Here is a 26,823-nt window from a genome sequence, read left to right as displayed (position 1 = left end):
GTCGTACCACTAAGCAAGGGACCTTTTTTTTACCCATATGTAGGGGACCCATCATTTTGTTTAACGTAGCCAAAAAAGAGCCACGTTCCTAAAATTAGGTCCGTTCAATTATGGGTGGTGCAAGCTATATTGGACAAACTCTAATTAATGCATGATATTGTTGTTGAGTCTATTCACTTGATTAGATATCCCTACGTCCATAAATTATATATTTGTAGATACATAAAAATTCATCTATTTATAAAAAAAAAAATCAATATTTTTTTTCCTCTCTCCCTTTTTTTTTTTCTTTGTCATTATGTGGCATCTTGTAATTAGACCAAGCTGGGCTATTTCTCATACCTAAATGAGTAGAACGAGAAATGATGTTTCTTAAAAAAAAAAAAAAAAAAAGAAGAAAAATGATCTTGTTCAAGTCCTCCCAAAAAGTGCCTTTCGCGCAGTTTCGATAGCTCACCAAAGAAGGAAATTATTTAGAATAGGCGTAAAATTTATATTCGTCCTGCTGTGCGGGAGCACATTCCGTTCTCCATTTCGGGGCCTGGGCTACGGGGACTAGTCTTTTCTTAAGGGTGCAGTTGGCGTATGGATGCGCCTTCAAATTTTATCATGGTGTATAGTTTTGATGTAAAATGTTTTTAGGATTATCTCAAAATTTATTTTTATATCTAATTATAAAATTTTAAATTTTAAAAATGATTAAAATCAAGTAGATCTATAAACATATGAAAATCTTAAAATCCTTTTATTTTTTATGTTCATACATCTCGATGTCAAGATGATCGATCAAAGGGTTTTTCAACATTAAAACTACCTTTTTCGATGGATTTTTGAGGTGCATCTGTAGCCCTACATTATAAGGTTGCAACCTTATATAAACTTTTTCCTTTTCTTAAAGAGAAAACAAAATTCACCTTCTAATATGGAAAATTGTTGTACGGGCCCAAATGGGTGGTCCCTCAAAAATAAAGTTTAAATTGATGGTGTAGATATTTTTTTCATTAAACTCTCGTAAAAAGATATTTTCCTCATAAAATTATTATATTTTAATTTTAAAATACATTTAATTAATCCGAAACATTAAATCCAAAATCCTCTAAAAAAAAGAATTAGGTCCTACATATAAATATAAATCCTAGGACTAAGAAAACTCAGAGAAACCAGGTCCCAACATTTAATTACTCGACCATACTAATTTAATGGTAATGGGTGTTATCCATTGTTGGAAAAATAGTCCGTTCTAACCGATAACCGCTTAGTTAGATCATAACCGACTATTACCAGGTTTTGGTTTCAGCTAGTTTTGGTGACCAATTGAGTATTTAAAAAAATTATATAAAGGCCCAAAAAGTAAAAGATTTTGTTTATAATGTATTTTTTTTTAATACTTCTCATCATTATGGCAAAAAAAAAATGGTAATTACTTCTTCTTTTTTTTTATTACATTTTTCATTTAAAAAAAAAATTCAAAAATACCCTTAAGCATAAATCGATTTTTTTAAATTCATTTTGTTCATTAATTTTTAATTTCCTTTGGATGTGTTTTGTTTAATCATTATCTAAATATACTTTTTAATATTTTTATTGTATTTTGGTTAGTATTTTTTTACTGTCTGAGATTTAATTGGTTATAACGGTAGAACGGACCGATTAAGTCCGTTGCTTCCGAGCCTATATCCGATTTTTCTACACTAACCTCATCACTGTCCAATCAATAGTTGGACAATGATGGAGAGAGCAGGAACTGCGTGTCCCAAGCGGGACAAATGATCGAGTCAATTCATTCCTCTTTTCATCGGTAAATGAGGCAACCGCGTTTCCTAGGTGAGAGAAACAAATGGCGTTGTGCTGCATGCATGCTGTAAAGCTTACCAACATTATAACAACTCGAATGCTATATTCTCCTTCTCCAGATTTTTGTTTTGTAAATCCTCATAAAATTTTAAGTTCGAACAGTAATCATTGTGTGAAATTATATTTTGATCTATATTTTTATAAATTTTATGTTGAGTATTTATATTGATAATAATATTATGAGACCCTCCCACATCCATGTGAGTAAGACTCCAACTGATCATCATTAAATTTTGATACAGATATCTAGAAAAGTTATCAATAAATCCATTCACCCAAATCTCACACTCATGTGATAACTTTTATCAGGATCTGTGTCAAAATTTAATAGTAATCATTTGGGGTCCTACTCATATAGGTGTGGGAGGGTCTCATAGTGTCATTACTCATTCATATTTGAAAAATGTTTATAATAGGTGAGGCCCTAAATTTGATAATCTCAACTTCAAGACGTGTAGAACATGAGAAAAAATAGATTTCAAGTATTGCAAATAGTATATCTTGTAATGTATTATCTAGACCGTCAATTTTCAAGATTTTCAAGTATTCATAAACCTACTCGATCTACACTATTTTCAATCTTTAAGTGTTACAATTAGTGATGAAAATGAATTTTCAGACCATCAAAAAACAAATTTGATGCTGAAATAATATTTTTTTACACTACATAAGGTACATCTTACTTTGATTGTTTACAGCCTCATCCTTATAAAAATTGCACCTCTTATATTTTATATTTCAGTTTAAACTTATTCTAATGTTGCCAACATCAGATGTATTTTCTTCATTTGTTTTTATTTTTGTGATTTTTGGAGTAATTTGGTGCTCTACATATCAAACCGATACCAATTGAATCCATATTTTCTAGAACTGAGCTAGGCCTATGGGATCTATATTTGTTCACCGACAAACACACATACCGTTCGGGTAACTTTGATGAAGTCGGCCTGTTTGTATCCAAGCCTAATTGAAATGTAGGTGAAAACTTAGGTTAAGGTCAAGTAAATCCAAACCAGACTATTTCAAACTAGGTTCATACTCGAAACCAATTTGGTTGACCTCACATAATTATCAACCCTAATAGTGGCATTTCCAGGGTTTTAAATTCTGAGACTGTATATTATGAGACCATTTATTTTTATTACAAGGAGGTCACAATTGCTATTAGCCACTAAATTTCACATGGGATTATATATAATGAGACCATTTACCTTTTTATACAAGGTGGTCACAATTATGTACAATCATCCGATGTGAAATCTGATACTTTTGGTATGTCACAAAGTTGGAAAAAAAAAGTTTTGTACTTTGAATCGGGTCAATGATATACTCACAATCTCTTAATTTAAAATATGAGGGACAATAGTGATTGTAAGATCTTTTTATCACAATCTCTTGATTTAAAATATGAGGGACAATAGTGATTGTAAGATCTTTTTATTAATAGTAAATAAACTCTTTGTATACTTTTTTTTTTTTTATATTCCATCTTAAGGATCGGACGGTGAAGACGATCACGACCATATCTTTTCTTACTCAAGAGGAAGATGATGTAGTTTGCTGGCTTCAGTTCTTGAATGACTTTGTGGTTAGGTCAATCGTGCATGTGAGGGTGCATCTTCGGCTCGTGTGGTTCTTGGGCCCACTTTATTCTGTCTTAACCCCCACACGCTTGATCGCAACTAACTTATTACACGTGTGACTAGACACTTTGCTGTCCACTTCGTACTCGTGTGAAGGCTGATCTTTCTAGTTTACACTTACACACGTGACTAAGCAGTTCTTTACACGCGTGAAGGATCCACTCTCCTCATACTTTACACTTTCCCACGTGATTGATGATTGTGCCTGTTCAATTGCCACCTTTCTATCTCTTGGCGAAGGTTTGGTGGTGATTTGTTGAGAATTTGGTTTGAAAGGGTTGCAGTCTTAGCAAAATAAGTAAAGCCCCATCTCATAACTCACCAAAAATTGTAATTGTAATTGTAATTGTAATTGTAATTCGAGTGTTGATTTTTTTTAAATCCATTGTATCATATTGAACATTGTGGTTGTGCAAAAAAAGTCAGGATTTTAAATTTTAAAATCAGTGTATATTACAACAAATCATCTAGGCCATCAATTTCGCCCTAAAAATAAATGTTCACATATCTACAAGAGCTATACCATTTTTTGAGTTTCAAATATTATTGTAAGTGTTGGAAATTAATTTTAAGGCCATGAAGATTTTCAATGCGGAAAGTGCTTTCCATATGAGGATTTGAAATGAGGTTTTATGGCCCTATAGAAACTCCATCCTTATTACCCATGAATTTGAGACAAACCTTCTTTTCGAAAACCTTGGTTGAGAATTTGGTTTCCACCTCTAGTATGATGTATCTTTAGAATTTGATACAACTTCAATTTCCAAAACAATTTGTTGGCTATAGTTAGTAAGAAGACCATATCCTCAGCAAAAAACTTTATATAGAATATTGTGCTTGTGCGTGTCAACGTGTTATATTTAGCTGCTACCAAACATTATTTTAAGAAAGTATAAGGTGAGATCATAACCAGGTTACACTCGCTCCTAGCTGTCAAATTAAATTTAATGACTAATAGTGTATTATTTATTATAATGTGTTTGTGCGTGTCAACGTGTTATATTTAACGGAAAAAGTTTATATAAGGTTGCAACCTTATCTCTATAGCTATGGATGTGCCTCAAAAATTCATCGGAAAAGATGCATTTAATTTTGAAAAACCCTTTGATTGATCATCTCGACATCGAGATGTATGAAAATGAAAAATAAAAAGATTTTAAGTCTCAGAAATAGTGCATTTTACAACATATTATCTACACCGTCCATTTTCAAGATATTCATATGTTTATAGATCTACTTAATTTTGACCATTTTTGAAATTTAAAATTTTATAATTAGATATAAAAATAGATTTTGAGATAATCCTAAGAACATTTTACGTCAAAATTATATACCATGATAAAATTTGAAGGTGGACCTTACCTCTACAGCTACGGATGCATCTATATGCCAACTGCACTCATATTTAGCTGCAACACCAGACATTAACTCTTTTGATAAAGTATAAGGTGAGATCATAAAGAGGGTACATTCACTTCTAGCTGTCAAATGTAAAATTAAATGATCAAGAGTGTGTTATTGATTGTGCACAATGTTCAATAGTAATTTTCTCGAACTTTATGGCTCATTCTTATTGTCCAATTTTTGAAATCTAATGGTTAGGAATGAAGGGCACATTCTTGTGCCAAATAGAGACAGTCTCCTAGTATACATTCCCTAAACTTTTTATGGGACAATACGATTATGACTAGGACAATGCTATTATGGGACTCAGGGCTTTCCGGGCGTTCTTCATTTGTATGTAATGCTATTTGAGAGTTTGAGACTTGGGGGGGCTTTCTGGGTGCTTTCAATTTGAGTGCAATGTTATTTGAGAGTCGGGGCTTTCTAGGTGCTTTTAATATGTGAGCTTGTTTAAAAGACGTGTGAAGCGGGCCGAGCGGGCCGAGGCCCGCGAAAATTGAGGTTGTAGTTTGCGCCAAAGAACGGTTTGAAACTTTTCTTGGTTTAGAGGGTAGGAATGACACCCCTCAACTGTCCTTTATTCGCATCACACGGTTGGGGAGTTTGGTGGTCAAGCTCGGGAATATTAAAAAATTCAAAAAAAATCATATTGAATCTAAAAAATAATAAGGAATTTATTTGTGTTATGTTTCTTTATGTAATCTACCATTTTGACAAAGATTGGAAAGTGTTTTTGGTCATAAATACTTATTTTTACATTTTCTCTCTTTTGAGTTATTTGTAAAATAACTCCCATCACAAATACATTTTTTACTACTTTTTTTAACCTTATTTAATTGTGTATTTTTTCATTCTACTTAAAACACATTTTTCATCTTTTGGGATTTCTTGTTTTTTTGTATTTTTAGTTTTTGACACTTTTTTGCCTGACCGGACCTGCCGACTTGAGCCAAGTAACTCGGAACTCCGCCCATGGCCCAGTTCCAATCCCCAAGTCGTGGTTTCCAGTACGGTTTAAAAGTGTACTTTGCTAAAAAAAGCATCATAACAGTTTACAAGATAATATAAAAGTGTACTTTGCTAAAGGTAGCACCATAACAGTTTACAAGCTGAATAGTATGCGTTACTTATGGTTAGTTATGACAGTTTCTTCGAGGAGGTGAATCAAAAAGGAGAGAGGCAATATGCCTCAAGCGAATGCCTAATAGATTTAAATTTTTTATTTTTATTATTTTTGGGTTAATCATTAGGAATTATAGGCTCCTACCCATATTTTGAAAGAGTCAAATTTTTTTTTTAATTTTAAGTAAAAATAGAAGTCACGGCCATATTTTCAAATGCCTAACGGTTCTACATAGAACAATGGTGAGCAGCATGTAAGACCTAACACATTATCTTCTGAGTTTGGTTTGTACAGGAATGCATATTTATATAAGAAAAGAGCTCGCCATTGATTTATTTATTGTTACATACCCTTGATTTGTATCTCAATTCCATAGGGTACATACTTGAGTTTATTAATGAAAAGTTATTAGAACATGATGATTTAAACAGGTACTCTTGCATACTTTTTGGGTCAGTTTGAATGTACTTGTTTTTCATGATAATTTACTATTGGAAACTGTTTCCATGCGGCCAGCCCGTATATTGTAGAAATGTGAGCTTAGCAATAAATATATTTTTTAACTATATTTTGATCCGAAATTTTAGAAAATGTATAATCTTTAACATGGAGATCACGAATATGATTTTTTTTTTTAAAAAGTACAAATAATAATTATATTATTGGACTGTTGGTGACACTTGTTTTTAAATGGACAACCTATTTGTATCTATGTTTAAGATGAATGCTTTACCCCTTTGGACCACATATTGTAGAAATGCGGTCCAGTACAGATGAAACAATTTTCCTTTACTATTTCAATAAAATTGACACTAGGACGTAGTATCTATCCTAAAGTTAATCGACATACAATTATAGGTAGGTTTATATACAAGTGTATCTTTTTTTTGAAAAATTATTTTTACTCTATTCAAAATAATTTGCGGAAATCACATGTTTGAGTACGAAATAGTAAGAAATCACGAAAAATCAGATAAATAAATAATATTACACATAATACAAAATACACATCAAATAAATAACAAAATAATGTTATCCAGATTATATTAGTTTTGGGAAAGTATATAATGTGACTATTTACCTTTGGCACAAGGTGGTCACAATTAATCTTGACCATTTGATGTGAAATTGGATGGCTACATTTATTTTATTGATGAAGATCAAAGTTCAAAAGAAAATTTCTCGAGCTCTGTGACACAGCCAAGCTATTAGATTTCACATCGGATGGTTATAAGTAATTATGATCTATCTAAAGGTAAATGGTCTTATTGTATACATTCCCATTAGCTTTAGAGAATATAACACAATCTAGATTATCATCCAAATAACCCCTTTTAATTTTTCTGAGAATAAATCATCAAACACTTAAAAATCTATATCCAATCTCCCAAATAATGTGACTTTCGTTCAAGAAAGTGTTCTACTATAGAATTTAGATAACCACCACTCTAACCGTTGGATGTTAACAAGGGTGGTGGTGTATGCTCTCAAAGGCCATCAATGTTTTTGAAGAATTTTGATGAACTGTGCAAAGTAACCCCGGCCGTCTATTGTTGACAGTGGACGTTCAAACGGTTGAAGGACCTGTTGCATCATGCAAACAACACAAATGGCTACTATACTGTAGGATCCTCAGGAACCTCTCGCTTGCAGAATTAGTAATCTCAAATATTGGGATTGCAACTAAGATAATGTACCTGGTGGCTTAGTATGAAATAGATGAATACAACCACGAATCGAATGCAAAAATTAATCCAAAACTACGAGCACACCACAGTAACAAATGGATCTATGTGGTTTGCCCAAAATGGCTACATCCACAGCATCCGTATGTTAAAATCTTATTTCAATGAAGATTATGGTTTTGGTTTACAAGCTTTAAATGCTAGTAAAAACCTCACCTATATTCCCCTCTAAACCCAATTTGCGACCAAACAATACTGCCGATCAATCTCATCATTCCTATCATTACATCGCTAGTAGAAATAAAATTTTGAGAGCACTCCAGAAACTTTCTTTCTCTAGAGGTGGAATTTAAATAACTCAAATCCCATGGGAAAACGGCCTCTCTCTAGGTGGTCATGTCTATCTTTGGGAGACTAATATCCTTCTTGGAGATCTTTTCCTACGACCCAAAGGGGTGACCTTTAAAAATATAAATATTATGTCTTCGTGACCCCATTTTATAAAGATCATTAGGGTCTATTTGTTGCTTCTCAAGAAAGTTTATTCTTTTCTTTTTACCATAATACTTTTAATATTCAGAAAAAAAATAGGTGCGGTGATTTTGATTATCACCAAACCTAACATATATGACATTCATTTCCAAAAATTGAATTGGCCAAGTGAACCATCTTAGAAATGAAGTTACGATCGGTGAATCGGTGATCAGGATGAGCAAATCGGACTAATTCTCTGGTGCCAGAATTAGTCCCCAAAAAATAAATAATAATCTAAGTTTTAAAAATAAAAATAATAATAAAATGGACAAGAACTAGACAAGTCAAGCAAATGTTGATCACCAAGAATCTGACAGAATTGTCTTGTTATTTGATAGAACTGCGTGAGTCTATGGGAAATTGTCTGACTCCTAGTTCCGATTAGGAACCAAGTTTGTCCCCACAAGTTCTTTATCTAGATCGGCGATTTCTAATCCATATCGTTCAATCATTTCTCAAGTTCGTCATCAAAGATTTTTATTTTATTTTATTTACTTATTAATTTAGGAAAGTCATCAAAGATATCCTCCTTGTGCCCAAGCCACTGAACAAATTGGGCAAACTTTATCAAAGATATCCTCCTTGTGCCCAAACCACTGAACAAATTGGGCAAACTTCATCAAGTTATTGATGATGTTATTGCAAAGGTCTTGTTACAAGTTTCAAGACATCTTTGGGCCATGGGAGTTTAATTTTTATGCGTTTGAATTTGGCAGGTTTTCAACAGCGATTTCATCAAAAGACTGGGTTCAAGACAACAGCTTAACAGGAAGGCCATCCATGTTGGAAGCCGGATGTTGTGGGTTCAAACCCGGCTCAAGGAACCTGAAGATATTTTGGGTGTTAAAAATTGCCGATCTTACTCAGAATAGCCTCATTTGGATCTGGACGGATAGGTTGGTGATTTTAGCTTTATGGAACTCCTGGAATCATCTCAATACTCCCGGTTACTAACTTTTTTTTTTAATCTTTGTAATGTATAGCTCGATTCTAATAAATCAACTAAGTCAAAACAGGACAAATCAAAATTGTACACTTGACAATTCAAAGCTTTGATTCCAATTTCTAGGGAACTCCTTCCTTCCAATAGTTCAAGTGAGGAGAGTTTCAAAACTCCATTAGAAAGGTTGAACCGGTGCTCGAAAACCCTTCAATTGATCATCTCAATCTCTTAAAAAACTAATTTCAAGTTCTAAAAATAATACTTCTTATAATATATTATTGGAATGTCAATTTTCAAGATTCTCAAGTGTTTATAGATCTTCTTGATCTACACCATTTTATGAGCTAAATTTCGTATGGGAAATGACCTTGTGAGACCCTCCCACACCCATATGTGTAGGACCCCAAACGATCACCATTAAATTTGGCACTTATCTCTAGAAAAATCAAGTCCCACACCATATAATAACTTTTCTAGAGATCTGTATCAAATTTAATAGAGATCATTTGGGGTCCTACACATATAGGTGTGGGAGGGTCTCATAGGATCATTGCTCATTTCATATTTAGGGTGGAGATTAATTTTCAAGTAATCATAGGAACTTTTGAAAACTGCATGTTCTAACAGAGTTTGGATATGTACCTTACTCTGATTGTTTAAGGTTGATACTTTATAGAAACTGTATGGTGCCTAACATAGGTAGGGATATACCTATTTGATATTTTGCCATCCCCACATCCAAACAAGGCCTGAAATTTTACAGGGACGCCTCGTTCTCTCATTAAGAGGCCCCCGACCGACCCTCGCAATGACTAGTTGCGGCTCACATCACCATTTTTCTCATATTGTTATTAGAAAACACGTTTGAATAATGAATTAGAATTTCAAAGAGTACACAGGTAAATGTTCAAGGAAAAACTCTCTATACTTCTCCTATTGTATAGAAGTAATACACTTTATCCCCCTCCCCTCACCCCCCCCCCCCCCCCACTATTTAGCCGTTCAATTTAGATCAAGTGAGTCACTAATCATTTGATCTAAATCCAACACCTCAGAGTATTTTATTTTTAATTTTTTTCTACAGATCATATGAATATATGAAATTTGGTGCATACCATCTTCTCAATGGGGTGCATCTAAAAAAATATTTTGAATAAAATAAAGTAACCAAAATACCCTTGAAACCTCTGGGTGTATTTTCTCATTTTATATTATCGGGAATACTTTTTTATAGTTTTTGCAAATGCAAGTTTATGAGAGGATTGGACGACCAAAATTTATGTCAAAATTTTTTGTAGAGAAAAAATAAAAATTAATAAGCATAGAGGCGTGCATTATGATTGGGTAGAGGAAAGTGTATAACTTTTATACATTAGAAGAAGTATAGAAAGTTTTCCTAATATCAAAGGGTCAAGATAATGGGTAAGCTTTCTCCATTGTATAAAATTTATATACTTCCCCCTATCCAACCGTCCATTCTGAATGGACGATTGAGATGACTCCAATCACGATGTCACGTATCTGTACTATTCTATTTTTAATTTCCTTTTATAAATTATTTTAACATAAAATTTTGGGCTCTCCCTTAAACTCGCACTAACAAAAGATATTAAAAAATATTCTCAATAAAATAAAATGACCAAAATACCCCTAAAAGATTTAAAGGGTATTTTGGTCATCATATTTTATCAAAAACTTTATTATATTATTATTTTTAGGTACGCCCCATTGAGAAGCTAGTATGTACCAAATTTTATTTTTATATAATTTATAAAAAATAAAATAAAATAAAACGCTTTGAGACATTAGATCTAGATCAAACGGTCAATGGTTCACTTTATCTAATTCGGAAGTATATACCTGCTGGGGAAGTATAGAAACCATTCCCCCAAGAGAATTGAGCTTAATGTTGTAGCTTTTGGCATCGGATTTGACATTGACTTTTAGGTTATTCGGTAGTTGTTGTGCGCATTTATTATTGTCTAGTGCCTTAAAGAGGGTCGCTCAAAATGGAAGGCACCTCGTTTGATGCCGGATGCCGTTGGATCTAGAAATTGAGTAGTCTTCAATTCTCTTCAATAAAAAAGGAATAAATATAAAGAAAAAGTTTATATAAAGTCTCAACCTTATACTGTATGGGTACCATATACTTAAAAAGTCTATTAGTGTAGGTTATTCCTATACTGGAAAACCCTCAATTCGGTCATTTGGACCTCGAGATTTATAGACATGAAAAAAAATGGGATTTTTAGTCCTAAAAATAGTTAATCTTCTAATACATTATCTGAATCGTCCATTTTTAAGATTTTCCAGTGTTTATAGATCTGCTTGATCATCACCATTTCTAGAACTTTAAATTTCATAATTGGGGCCAGAAATAGATTTCATATCATTGCAAGGCTTTGTGGTACCGAAACTATATTTTTGGCATAGTTTTGCTGTGTACCTTAATTTAATAGTATAAGGTTGGAGCTGGTTATTTTGGCAAAACAATAGGGCTAGCAACAGGCCAGGCCTGCCTTGGCCCTAGCCCGGCCCTAGTGCCTATGGGGCTGGCCCAGGCCTATCCCTTCCCTTGTGCTGGCCAAGCTCGACCAAATAGAATCTCTTATAAAACTAAAGTCCTGGAGGGGCCAAACTGGGCTGGTTGTGGCCTAGGCCCGGCCCTAGGGCCACATTATGTGTCCAAGGTCTTAAATTTTTAGGGCCGGGCCGATCAGGCCGCTTTGCCCATGCCAGTCCTAGGCAAAAGGACGAAGGGGAAAAACATTTTGAAAAATCCTTGCAAAATGGGTCGACTACAATGTACAAAAAAATGGAGAAAAAATAATGAAGACCATCAAAACTCAAAGCAAGCTGATTGAAGAGAAAAAAGTAAAAGAACACTATGAGATTTACCTGTGTTGTCATTAATGTGATTATATCTACTAGTGAGAAATTATGATTGTTTCACTGTCATAGCTCTTAACATGTATCAGATGACTTTTCTTGTCGAAACCCTTTCTTTAGGTCAAAAATAAATAAGAATATCATATAATATCTTAAAGAAAAGTATAGAATGAGAGGATTTATTTTTGGTACAAAGTAGTCACAAATAATTTTGACTATTATAAGGTGGCTGCATTTATTCTATTGAACAAACCCAAACTTCAAAAAAAATTCTCGAATTTTGTGATACATTTAAGCTATTAAAGTTTATATCAGATGGTTGAAAGTAATTGTGACTATCTTGTATCGAAGATAAATGGTCTCATAGTATACAATTCCTATCTTAAATCCTCATCTTAACTTTAACCAAATAACATATCCATATGACGATATATCCCCACAAGTCCCCGAAGTTTTGGGTTTAGGGTTTCCACCCACAAATCCCTACTACGAGGCAGCAGTCCTGAGTTGGATCCTGGACTGTAGAAATTAGGCGCATGGAGTAGGCGAGCCTGAGATCGACATAAATATTTTACAACAAAAATATAATTGTTATTTCTTTTCTTTTATGGGTTATATGTTGGCAAGCATATTTTTTACTTTTCCACAAAAAAATATGTTCGCAAACACCATAAGAGTTTAGCACTTAATTGCTTTTAATTTTGCAGCAAGTTCATTCATAGTTAATAAGACCAGGCTAGGCAGTCTAGTTCAATAGTTAGGAGTCATCACCGGTGCATAAGCTATTACAGTCTAAAACAAAAAGAAGGTTTCATTGGAAGTTTGTCAATAATCATTGAAAGTTTGTCAATAATATTTAAAACAAAAATAAGGTTTTATTGAAAGTTTGTCAATAATATTTGACTGCTTCTAGCTAGTTGTGTGTATGGTGGCTTTGACCTGGTTAAATCAAAATGAGCAACTTTGTTTTACAATATATTTTATATTTTTAAATTATCATGATTGTTATTTTTGTTTTTTTAAAATTTGATCTAACTTGTCAATTTGGTGACTAAACTTGTTTTGGCTTAATCAAACCACTCATCAATTCAATAATTGATCTAATTCATAGAGCACTAAATTCAATTTTGAATTTTGTGTACATACTTTGCCTACAAGTAAAGACAAAGGTTAGATTTAGGAAAAACCATGAATGAAGCGGTTTTTTTAGCATAATCATGATTTCGTCTTTTTTTGAAAAGTTTACATGGAGGTCCCCCTTATTTGTGTTTTTATTCTAAATTGGCTGTTGATGTTTTAACCGGTAATTTTTTTGTTTTTTAAGAACAGTCTAATGGCCTAATATCGGATCACCGCATTTATTAGAAAGTCCAATATTAGAAACATCGGACTGCGCCAGTTTGAAAATTAAGAGCTTAGGTAGAGACTCTATTTTCGTGAAGTAATAGCTTAACTAGAGACTCTATTTTGGAAAAGTACGAGCGGGTAAGTACTCATATTAAACGGTAGAAATTTCAAAAAATTTGCAGTCTGGTGGACCACCTAGAAAAACATATGGTCCTTGAATATTGGTACAAGGGCAATGGTGTTTGCAGGGTGGGTAAGATGCTCAAAACGATCCATTTTTTTTTTTTTTTAACTTGGTCCGATTTTTCAAATTTTTTTAAAAAAGAAGAAGTATGGACAATCTAATATTTTCAATATTAGACTACCCCGGAAATGGTCGGTTTGATATCTAAGGCATCATCCTATTCCAAAAAAAAAAAGAAAAAGAAAAGAAAAAGCCAAAAAATAGATATAATGTTTGTAACATCAAACTAGTAAGAAAACTTGAATTAGGAAACTGGAAATTTTTTGATTTTTTATTTTTTGAAAATACCTCCACACAAAAAATGAGAAAATATGAATCAAACTGCAATTCCAATAAATCTATGTGGAAAATATGAATCAAACTGCAATTCTAATAAATCTAAGTGGTTGCAAGTAATTTTTCCTTAAATTTAAACAGATTCTTAACGCCGGACTCACATAGAATAATGAAAACAAGCGAAGCATCCAGTACTGTATACGGTCTCATTGCATACAACAAAGAAAAGGGTGTTTCCAAGAGATCCAGTCTGAAATTCTTAGGGTTTTCAGAATTTTTATTCACTCTTTGTTTGCTCACCACTAGGTCCAAAAATTTTATTCGATTTCTAAATCCAAACTAAACTACTAATAAATGGGTGTGGTTTGTGTAGAGCCAAGGCTCTAAACCATCAAAGTAAAGCGCACCTTTAAATACTGTCAAAAAATATTGTTTCAATATTGGACATCTTTGTGATGACCTGAAAATTTATTTTCATCTCTAATTACAAAATTTAAAGCTTCAAAGATAACGTAGATCCAGTAGATCTATGAATACTTGAAAATCTTGAAATTACAATATGCACTATTTTTAAAGCTTGAAATCCATTTTTTCTTGTGTTTATAGATCTTGAGGTTGAGATGTTCAATTTGAGCATTTTTTAGCTTCAAAATAACATCTTTTAGTGAATTTTTGAGGTGCACCCTAAATTGATTGTTTAGAACTTCGGCTTTTTATAAACTTTTTCCCTAATTGATAGACCATAGAATATTCAAGTTTTGGCGTTTTGATTTAATCGACTCCAAATACTAAAAGTCAAAGAAGAATATACACATATGGCTGAGCTTTTGTCTTTGGGTGGATCAGTGGGGATGATGGTGCCCTACTCTTATTTTATTAATTAAAAGTTAATACAAGGATTACAACAAAGAGACCAATTGAAAGGGAATCTTTGCCACATCTGAAGTGAGAAATAAAGCAAACATTATACTTTGAGTTTTTGTGGCAATGCATATATAATTTGCACAAGTTTAAATACGACTTGCCTTTTCATCTTGATGAAACTTTTGAGAGAAAATATTTTTTTTGTCAATATTATGCATTAATTATAACATGATTGATTTGGACATGTGATATTGTTCTCTTCTCACTTCTAATTATTCAAAATCATACAACTATGGTTTCTATGCGTATTTATATGAGCTAAAAGGTTATATTATCCCACTTCGATTCCCTCCCTTGCAAAAAATGTTATCTTCGAGTATTTTTAGGACCTCAAAATTTGGGTGTGTAATCTCTTCAACCTAACAACTTAAAAAGGAAAATATAAATAAAATTGAATACACTCTTATACTTGAAGAAGTATCATCCTAAAATATAAGAAAGAATGTCCCATTTTTCCATTTCCAACTGTTTGATCTAAATGGTTAACATCTTAAATCCTTTTTTCTCAAATTACTCACACTGGAGATGATCTTTAACACTACAAAACCAACAGTATGAGATACCCTAATTTCATATCATCTCCACCTTGGTGATGAATGCATCACGTTTCATAATTAGGGCTGTTAACAAGCCGGGCTAGTTATTGCCTTAGCTCGGCCTAGGTCTAGCTCTGCCCTATCAGGGCAAGGCTATTCTAAAATAAAAAATAAAAAACAAAAAAATAAAAATAAAAATAAGGAAAAAGTTTAGATAAAGCTGAGGCTCTAAACAATCAAATTAGAAGCCACCTCAAAATTTTCATTAGAAGAGTTTTTTTTATGGCCAAATATCCTCAAATCAGTCATCTCGATATCAAGATGCATGGACATGAGAAAAAAATCGATTTCAAGTTTTGGAAATAGTGCATCTTGTAATGTATTTTTGAACCGTCAATTTTCATGATTTTCAAGTTTTTATAAATTTGCTCGATCTACTCCATTTTTTAAGCTTTAAATTTTATAATTAAAAATAAAAATATATTTGAAGGCTATCACAAATATTTTTAATATTGAAACCACATTTCTCGACATATTTGAAGATGTACTTTATTTTGATTGTTTAGAGCCTCGGCTCTATACAAACCGCACCCTTTACAGTTTTACGGACAACTCGGTCATTGTCATATTTCCAATGTGTAAAATGTGTCTTTTTATATGTATTAAAGACGGAAAATTGAATATGAATTCGCCTTGTTCGGAAACCAAAATCCCCGTGCAGGTTTAGAACAAGAGATCTCCGGTTTCTCTTCACTGCCTACAGCAGTTTTTTAATGGCGGTTTCACAAGAACCAGAGGTGGTTTTGATCACAGGTTGCACAATAGGTAGTATTGGCCATGGCCTAGCCCTAGCTTTCGCTTCTCATGGATGCCAGGTTATTGCAACGAGCCGTCGCCTAACCTCCATGGAAGGCCTTGACAGGGATTCTAGGGTTTATCTCAGACAGCTCGATGTGCTATCAGAAGAGAGCATCAATGAAGCGATTGCAGATGTTATGAGTAAATTTGGGCGCATTGATGTGTTGGTAAATAATGCTGGCGTTCACTGTGTTGGGCCGCTTGCTGAGGTCCCCATATCGTCTGTTCAAAAAGCTTTTGATACCAATGTTTATGGTGATTTAAGCTCCTCTCTACATTTTTCATTTGATTTTTCTTATTTATACGAAGAACATGGATCTGGATGTGTGTATTTGTATGTTGTTTTTTGAAATAGAATGAGAAGAGGATTTACAGGAAAATTCCAGTAGATAATTGATCTGGTGAAAGTGAATAGGAATTTAATTAGGAAAATTAATATTTATATGGTTAGGATTGGGAATTGGGGACGTAGAAAGATTGTCTCCTAAAACGTACTTCTCTATGCTGAAATTTTGAATTTCGATATTTTCTTTTCCATTTTAATTATTTTAAAAGAAAGGGAAAAAACTGGTTCTCAGTTGTTCATTACTCTTTAATGTTCAATTCTTGAAAATTTCGGTTGAGTTTTTGTTAAATTCGTGGAAATCTGGGAAGATTGGCACAATTTGGGCCTGGTCTTTCATAACTCATGTTTTTCGCCCTCCTGCTCAAAATTGCTCATTCTCTCTCTCTAATTACCTCTCTCTCTCTCTCTCTCTCTCTCTCTCTTTTGAGAAAACTCTCTCTCTACTGGTAATAATCTAAAATAATGTGACCAGGAACTTTGAGGCTTATACAGGCGGTGGTCCCTCACATGGCAGCTAGGCGAAAGGGTAAGATTGTGAACATGGGTAGCGTTGCTGGTCTCGTCTCTCCACCTTGGGGTGGCTCATATAACGCCTCCAAAGCTGCTATCCACTCCTTGGCTGATACATTGAGGTATCCGCTCTCTCTCTCATTTATCTACCTCTCTTCTCCTATGGTAGAAAACCTTGCTGTAGGGTATTGCAGTAGGTAATGAAAGTGGAGAGGAAAAAGTTTATATAAGGTTGCAACCTTCAAATGTAGAATCAAAGATATACCTAAAAATTCCACTGGAAAAACCCTTTAATTGATGTCGAGATGTATGAAAATGAAAAAAAAAAAGGAAAAAGATTTTGAGTCTTAAAAAATAGTTCATCTTGCAACAAATTATTTAGACAGCTCATTTTCAAGATTTTCATATATTTATAGATCTACTTGATTTTAAGTATTTTTGGAATTTTATAATTAAATGTGAAAATAGATTTTTAAATGATCTTAAAAAAATTTTATACCAAAATTATAAAATTTGGAGGTGGGCTTTAATTGGATTGTTTAAAGTTGCGACCTTATAGAACCGCACCTCTTTTTCAATATATGAAATTTTGGGAATGACGGGAGGATAAGGGCAAAAGACCTTTTTTGGGAGTATTTTTTTCAATTTAAAATTTAAGAAACTATGGTAGAATATGATGATTTTGAAAAGAATGAATTTTAATTTTCACTTTTCTAACACTTAGATCTCACGTACTAAAAATAGGATGGTCTTTGTTCAATATATTATCTTTTTCAAGGGCACAAAGAGTGAAATTGTAATTTGTTTTTTGGACACGGTTTTTATGAGTCCATGTGAAATGAGTCACTTCTTAAAAGTCTATTTTAGAATGGATTTTTGGACCAAACATATAGAGATCATGAATATGATAAAATAAATAAAATTTTAAACATTAAAATGATAATTCTATAAAGAAACATTTGGTTATTACTTTCAATTGTTTTTAAAAGGACCATATATTTGTCTCCATCTTTAAAATGAATGCTTTGTACTTTGAGGACCGCAAATTTAGAAATATGGTCTCCACGTATGAAACAATTTTTCTTGTTTTTTTATTGAAGATATTCTAGGGGTTGAAGAGGTTATATCCTTTTTAAGTCCTAAAACGTTAGATTTTTACCATAGATATAAGTTAATAGTATGCTCCTGGGGGGATATCATATCTCTTGGCGTAAATGGGAAGTTTATGGCCGTATGCTTTTTTTTTGGTAAATAGTATGCTCTTGATGAGCTCGGTTTTAGATTTCTTTGTATAGTACATTCCACCATGAATGAAACTTTCTAGCAGGAGGAGTTAATGTTAAAAAAAATAAAAAATAAAAAATAAATTCTAGCGAAAATAGCATTTAAGGGGTAACGACCTCCTTCCAAGATAGTTAAGGGTGCCAACAAATATCATTGGCAAATTGGCCCTGTTGAGGGAACCAGTAGGGTCATTTTAATATAACACGTAGGGTCACTCTAGTAAGGAAATTGGGTTGAATAAGTAAAAGCCTCATCTTATAACCCATCAAAATTGTGATTCAAGTAGTGGAAAACTTTTACATCAATCATCTTGAACGTTATGGTCGTGAAAAAAATTAGAATTTCAAGCTCTACAAATAGTGTATATTGTTATAGATTATCTAGACCATCCATTTCACCTTAAAAATAAATGTTGACAAATCCGGAAGATCTATATTATTGTTTGAGTTTCAAATTTTATCGTCGGTGTTGAAAATTGCTTTTAGAGCTATATTCCTTAATGCCTATATTTCTTAAGATAGGTGAATGTTATTGAATGCCCATATTTGTTAAGATTATCGGTCTTGAATAAGGGAAACTTGGGTATTTTTAAGATATTTTGAGGAGGTATAGTGAAATGAAAATTGGCCAGTAAAAATTCCAATGTTTAATTGTTCATTGGGATTCACCCCCATTGTACGGGACTTTGAGCCCTTACACTTTTTAGAAGGAAAATATCCGGTAAGCAGGCTACATAATCCACGGGCTTATATATATATATATATATATATATATATATATATTGGGTAAATCAGATACTTTTCGTAATTAGGCTACATAATGCACGGGCTTCTATGATTTTTTTTCCGTAAGTAGGCTACATAATCTACGGGCTTATATGATTATTTTATTTTATTTTTTAGTAATTCAGTTGGGACGACCGACCTTTATCGGTTTTTTTAGATAATTTAGGAGTTAGGTTTATTAGTGGGGTGATGTGAATGGAAACCACGACGTGGTGGCGAGTAGGTATGGGGGTGCTACTACTAGGGTTATTTTTTTTAATCAGCCCTTTACGTGGTATTTTTTTGTTGAGCATGAATAGGTCGCCCATTGGGTTCCCAATTGGCCGAAATCATTTCAATTTATAGTGAATATCCCATTGGAATTCCTACATACTTCAAGCAATTCATCTTAGAATTTTAAAACAAGATGTGACTTTGTTAGTAATCCTCAAGTTCCCTATTTTGGCTGATTGTTTCCTTTCCTGGTTGAAACATCATTTCAGAACATTAATTTTGATGGAAATTTTTTGGTTTCATAGCTTGCATCGAACTTTAATGTCACGAGTTTTATCATTTTTCAGAAGGAAGAAGTTTATATAAGGATGCTACCTAATAATGTAAAACTACGGATGCCCCTCAAAAATCCATCGGAAAAGGCAGTTTTAATGTTGAAAAACCCTTTGATTGATCATCTCGATATCGAGATGTATGACTATGAAAAAATTAAAAGATTTTAAGCCTTAGAAATAGTGCATTTTACAACTATTATCTACACCGTCCATTTTCAAGATTTTCATATGTTTATAGATCTACTTGATTTTAACTATTTTTGTAATTTAAAATTTTATAATTAGATACAAAAATAGATTTTGAGATAATCCTAAGAACATTTTACATCAAAATTATATACCATGATAAAATTTGAAGGTGCACCTTACCTATACACCTACGGATGCGTATATATGCAAACTGCACCCTTTTTAGAATTTAGGTTTGGAGTTATTTGGGTTTCTATTATTCTTTCAAGGTCAAGATTTTTTTTTTTAATTATTGTTATTATTTTAAGGGAGTCGTAAGGCAGAACTGGAAGTTTATTTTTCAAAAGATAAGCAATTAGGATTTAATATTTATTAGCATTTCTTAAGGAGCAAGGGTTATTTTCTTAACTATTAGATTAGAAACAAAATCGCTTTTGGCCTTTTGAAATTTTTGAGATGAAAAAATTACGATTTTGGTTCTAGGAAGTGGTTATCAAATTATAGGAAATTTATCAAAATATATAATTTTAACAATTACTTAACATTTTACGATTCTCGACAATTCCAACACTTGACCTGTATTGTGATGGGACTTTTCAAATTAAATTGAACTCTTCCTAGTCCACTTGGGCTTGGTTGAGTTACTCTAAGTTGGCCCTTGGCCGAACCAAGTACCAGGATACAACTCGGGCTTATTCAAAAAAATAAAAAGAAAATAAAATTATATAAATTTGTAGTATCAATGCAAAGAAATTATAATTTAATTTGTATTCTTTTACTATGATTTGTGAGCATTTCTTGCTAAATGCCCTATTTATAATTAAATTTGGATTCTTTTACTATGATTTGTGAGCATTTCTTGGTAAAATACAAAAAAAAAACTATTTTGTATTTTCTTCTTTTTTGGGATTTCATGAAATGTCTCCAACTGATAGTTAATTTTTTCTGAATCCATTTTTTATTTTTATTTTAGCTTATTTGGATCTTTTATGTTTGGTTTTCTTAGATTTGTTTCACTATTGAAATTTTTTCTTTATTTTTTAGCAATACTTTGTTTTTTTGTTTAAAATATTTTGGGCCTTTTGGGCCTAGACACTACTCAACCAAGTTACTCGGCTCAGGACAGGGCCGAGTCTGAGGCCTGAGCCAAATTAAAGAAGGTTGATCAAAAGAAATGGATTATCTTGTCAAATAGCTTTATCTCTTAAAGTGGATTTTGATAAATTTCCCTTAAATTATGTCTAGGAAAAAAACTTGTGCTCCCTTGGCAAGAATTGATATGCCCTTTTTTTTTTTTCTTTTTGTTTAAATCAGTGGTTTAAAAAATGGATTGGTGCCCTGGATCGGGCACCCCAAAAACCTATCCGGATCGGTGAATCGGCAGTTCAGATCGGGAATTGGTCGAATTCGACAATAAAAAAATCCAAAAAATTTATTAAAAATCATTATAAATGTTGTTTTTTAGGAAGCCAATAAGAAATGAGGGTACTACATTATTAACTTTCATTTTTTTTCAACTATTGCGATTTTTTTTCCCTGTATGAACTAATGTTAACCATTAAATTTACATCACACAAAAGAAAAATCACAAAACTATCATGGATAAAGTATATAATCATACATAGACTACAATAAATAATGGATTAAATCGATAAAAAAATGGCCACCAAAATCTCGAATTGGCGGAAAACCCTAATCCGCTAAAAAAAACCAAATTATTACAACTTAACTAACTATAATTCAAACTTATTACAATCTAACTAACTATAATATTATAGATGTTGGTTTACATTTTATAATTATTTTACTATACAAATATAACAAATCCAAAATATCTTATAATATCATCTAATTTAAAATATATTATTGACAACTGTAAGAAATAAAATAGTACATTACATAATTTATAATACAAATAAAATTAATAAATTAAATATAAGATTTGATTATCATTGTAGAAATTATTTGAATGTGTACCAATTTTCGAAATAACACTTTAATTTTTCAAAAATCTAATATTTTAGGTTTCTAGATAAAAAGAGCTAATATGCTCCAAGCCTTCATTGTATTACCTTTACATATCTAATTTAAGCTTACAATAATCGCAGCTTCAATGTGTAAGAAGGACGTGATAACCAACTACACCACATGCCCGCTTGTTGTATTATTCACATGAATAAAAGCATATAAGCTTATATTGTATTACCTTTTAATCACAATAGTTTCATGCTCAAATCCCACATCGATAAAATGAAAGAAGTTTGATGTGAATAAAACCTTCGTCAGTACCACACGGCCGGATCCTGTTTTATAGCTGGATCCGGAACGACCCACATGATACCCTATCCGGATCTACCTGTTCCGGATCGAAACGGCATGTTTGTTCTCAATACCCGATCCGGATCGGAGCAGCGTTTTTTTGAACATTGGTTTAAATCATCAATAGTTGAAATGCCTTAAAACTGGTTTAAATAATCAAGAGTTGAAATGCCTTGAAACATATTTAAATCATCAAGAGTTGAAATGCCTTAAAACTGGTTTAAATCATCACGAGTTGAAATGCCTTAAAACGCATTGCACTTCTTCACATGAATTATACGGCTTAACATTAACATGTTAACTACTTAACTGTCAATTGAAACCAAAATGAACCGGTTGGTACGGTTTAATGAATTTTGGGTTTCCATTTAATTTTTCCTTTTTCAATGTATCAGCTCTCAAGTATTGAGTAAGTCACTCTGTTTTAGTATTTAAGAAAAAGGAAAACTACCCAAAATTATTTGATATTGCTATGTACTTGCAGATTGGAGTTGAAGATTTTTGGAATCGATGTAATATTGGTCGTACCAGGGGCAATTAAGTCGAATATTGGGGAAAATGCACTGATCAGTTATGCTCAAATGCCTGAGCTAAAGCTGTATAAACCATTTGAAGGAGATGTTAGAGAGAGAACCATGTTATCTCAAGGCCAGAAATCAACTCCAACTGAAGAGTTTGCAAGGAAGACCGTTCTCACTGTTCTAAAGAAAAACCCTCCAGCTTGGTTCATTTATGGTGGGTACTCCACAGTGGCCTCTATTCTGTACTACCTCCCTCTCTTTCTAAAAGATTTAATTTTGAGGATGGCTTATAAGCTTTAGCTTTCACAATTAGAAGGAGGTTCCTGCCTAAGAGTTCTGTGAACTGTGGTTTTCTTTCTCTCTTCCATTTGTATGTTTTTTGTGCATGTGGCTTTTGGTTCACAATGGCTGATATCGATTGCTTTTAATTCTTTTTTTAGTAAATCAGTTAGGGGGAAAGCCTTTTACCCGTTTTTCATTAATAAAAAACTAAGACAGATTGCATCTCTTTTTTACAACCCTACTGTGGGGCAGTTGTGCAACATCATGTGGCTTGTGATTCATAATGGTTGATATTGATTTGCTTGATTTGTTTCAAGCTCCAGCTTTGCGGAAGATGTATCAGTTCAGGTGAGGGACTTGAAGTTTGTAACAGAAAACCCAACCAAGCTATTTTGGGCCTTTTTCTTGTTTGGTTAATCAATTCCGGTATTTAGCGATGGGTGTAGTTTGTAAAAGGCTGAGGCATTAAACAATCAAAAGTATTCCGGTATTTAGCGATGGGTGTAGTTTGTAAAAGGCTGAGGCATTAAACAATCAAAAGTATACCTCTTAATAGTATCTAAAGATGATTTCTCAGTAGCAAAAAACCATGTGATGGCCTGAAAAGTTATTTTCATATTTAATTATAAAATTCAAAGTTTCAAAAAATAGTGTAGGTTGAATAGATCTATAAATATTTGAAAATAATGAAAATTGGCTGCCCCGACAATATATTTCAAGATGCAATAGTTTCAAGACTTTAAATCTATTTTTTTCATGATTATACATCTCGAGATCAAGATGATCGATTTGAGGGTTTTGTTGACATCAAAACTTCTTCTAATGACTTTTTGAGGTACTCTTTTATTTGATTGTTTGGGGCCTCAACCTTATATAAACTTTTTCCTTTAGCTATTTAGTTATAAAAGAATTATGGGTATATCATATATTCATGCATTCACGGATTGAAGATTGAGATAGAGAACTTGTTTGTGCTTTACTTTGTTTTCTGAACATTAACAATGAGACATCCAGCATCCATTAATGGAACATGCACAAGATACGGATGCATGGACATTTTGTATTGGGTCTGTGCGTCAACATAACGTCCCACCCTCCATTCCTACCATTAACATATCAATGAAAAAAAAAAAAAAAAAATGACAAGTATCAATAGAACACATCAAAACCTATTTAGTGTCAAAAATTTTCAAAGTAGGGCTGTTAACAAGCCTGAGGTGGCCGGGCCAAGGCTAGCCCGTACCTGGGCTGAACGTTTTTTTTTCCCATTTTGGGGCGTTCTCACAAATTCGGGCTCTGAAATCTAATTTTCAGGCTGCGATGTCTAACATGATTTAAGCCCGGGCTCAGGCTTGGGCGGGCTGGGCGAAACAAACCCGCCTGTTAATAGCCCTAGTTCCAAGAGGTCCCCGTAAGTATTGCCGGAATTCCGTATTTCTGTCACTGCATAGATCTCTAGTTTCACCAAACACTCGGGTTAGGCTTGAAGGAATTCTGCACTCTCCTATGCACCAACTAACGACGTTAATCAAATCTCCATGAAATACTCGTTCTATAAACTTCTGTGAGTTTCAGCCCTTGCAATTTTCAATGTAGTCCTCCCAGGCTTCTTATTGTCACTGCATTTGAAAAACCAGACTAAGAGGGCAAGGGGCTCGGGTTGGGGTGGTAGCACCCCTACACCCAAGTCATCATTTTGTTGTTTTCATTTTCACTGACATCATCTTATTAACACATTAGAAAAACTAACCCCTAAACCATTTAAAAAAAAAAAAAAAGGATCTGTCTTCCCTACTGAAATACCAAAAAAAACAGGCGGGAGTGTTCAGACAATGCATGTGCGAGAGAATGAGTCTCAAAAAGACTAGGGCCTTTGACAAGCCAAAATAGAACTTCACGGGGGCATAATTTGGTAGAAAGGGTGTGGAAATGAGTACTCTGAAAATTGATTTGAAAATACATGATATGAAGAGAAAAGGGAAATTAACATTTGCCGCCATTTGATTAATATTTTCAGCCATCCAATCCAAATAGACAATTTAAAATTATTTTATAATAATATCATTTCTAAGATTGTTTATATATATATATATATATATATATATATATATATATATATTAATTAGGGTGTGCACACTCGTTGCATGGCCGCAATTAACGAAATATATAAATAAATATTTCTAATAAAAATAAACCCTACAAGTTGTTAAAATGTTTTAGACAATAAAAACTTCAAATAAAACACATTGAGCCCATCATATCAATGAGTAGATGTTTGGAGGTTTACTTGTGATAGTATACAGATGTTTGGAGGTTTACTTGTGATAGTATAACTAAAGTTGTTCTCACCAATGATTTAAAAAATGGATCGGTGCTTCGGATCGGGCACCTCAAAACCCATCTGGATCAGTGAATCGAGCTTTAAAAAAATTTAAAAAAATTATTATAAATGTTGTTTTTTAGGAATCTAATAAGAAATAAGGATAGTATATTAATAGCTTTTATTTTTTTTACATCAATATGTGAATATTGAGATATTCTTTCCCTACATGAAGATTCTCATCAAACATTTATTAAAACCTAACTAAATACAATGTTATACATTGAAATTAGAATTATTGGAATGCATTTTATCATTCTATCATCATGTTACTATACAAATAAGAATAAATTTGAAATTTGTTTTATAATATCATCTAATTTAAAAAATCTAATTTACAACTATAATAAAATATAATACATTGCATACTTTATAATGTAAATAAATTAATAAATAAAACATAAGACTTAGTTAGCATTGTAATTAGTATAATTATTAATTATAATATTATAATAAATGTGATTAAAAAAACAAGGGTATGACCCTCACAAATAAATAAATCTAATATATAATAATTAGTGTGAATAGAAATATAGAATTTAAAAATATAAATTTACAATTGTATTTTAATAAAATTAAAAAATAAATAAATAAATTCATACTTGCAATGTAGGGTAATTGATAAAGTAACTTAAAATTAAATTCTTAAGTGGTATAAGTTAGTGTTATTTTTCTCTCTTAAAATATCTCATAAACTATTTTTTTTTAACATTCAATAAACTAATATTAGTATTATTTTTTGCTTTTATTTATATCCTATGAACTAGTATTATTTTTTTAAAATTCTAATTAACTAATAATCTAATATTAATCATATAATAAAGTAATCCCATGAGATAATAGCCTAATAGTATTACTCTCTTTATTTTAATTTTTTAGTAGATAAATTTTAATTTTTTTGGGTGAAAGATAGGTGTGGTGGGCCCTACCACCCAATTATTATTTCTTATAAAAAAAAAAAATTTATCATGTAATTTAATGCCGAGCGCATATCCCTCTTATTGATGCTCAACCATCTTTACCTAAGTATTAATCTATATGCTCATTCAATGTGACAATTAGGCTATAAGAATTGTCCTACATCAAAGAGAGATGTGGGATGCAAAAGCCCTATAAAATGACTTGCAATAACATTGATGGCTACCAATTGTTGGGAAGAGGGATGACATGCAAGGTCCACGCAATTAATTTTTGCTGACGTCATGTGACATCAGCATGTACATTTTTATTTTTTTTGCTGCCGTCATGTGACATCCGCATGCACATTTTAATTTGTTCAAAGCATGGTTGTTTAAAATATTTTTATAATAATAAAATAGTAATAGACCAATGATACGTGACGTTAAGACCAATGAATCGTGATGTCGTGTGACATGAGCCTGGCCATTTTAATGGTTTT

At 32.5% G+C, this 26,823-nt stretch overlaps 1 protein-coding gene across 1 annotated transcript; it reads left to right on the top strand.

The window, feature by feature from the left end:
- The first annotated feature begins 16,100 nt into the window (after positions 1-16,100).
- LOC18422147 (NAD(P)-binding Rossmann-fold superfamily protein) lies at positions 16,101-23,360 on the top strand. The gene is made up of 3 exons (XM_006826953.4): positions 16,101-16,515; positions 17,079-17,238; positions 22,726-23,360. The coding sequence occupies exons 1-3, from the start codon at positions 16,176-16,178 to the stop codon at positions 23,060-23,062; spliced, it is 837 nt and encodes a 278-aa protein (XP_006827016.1). The 5' UTR covers positions 16,101-16,175; the 3' UTR covers positions 23,063-23,360.
- Positions 23,361-26,823: the final 3,463 nt, after the last annotated feature.

This window comes from Amborella trichopoda, chromosome 4 (genome assembly GCF_054954075.1).
Source record: "Amborella trichopoda isolate Santa Cruz 75 chromosome 4, AtrichopodaSantaCruz75HAP2 v2.0, whole genome shotgun sequence".
NCBI classification, from domain to species: domain Eukaryota; kingdom Viridiplantae; phylum Streptophyta; class Magnoliopsida; order Amborellales; family Amborellaceae; genus Amborella; species Amborella trichopoda.
The sequence above is the reverse complement of the archived record's forward strand: the minus strand, read 5'-3'. Positions and strand labels throughout refer to the sequence as shown.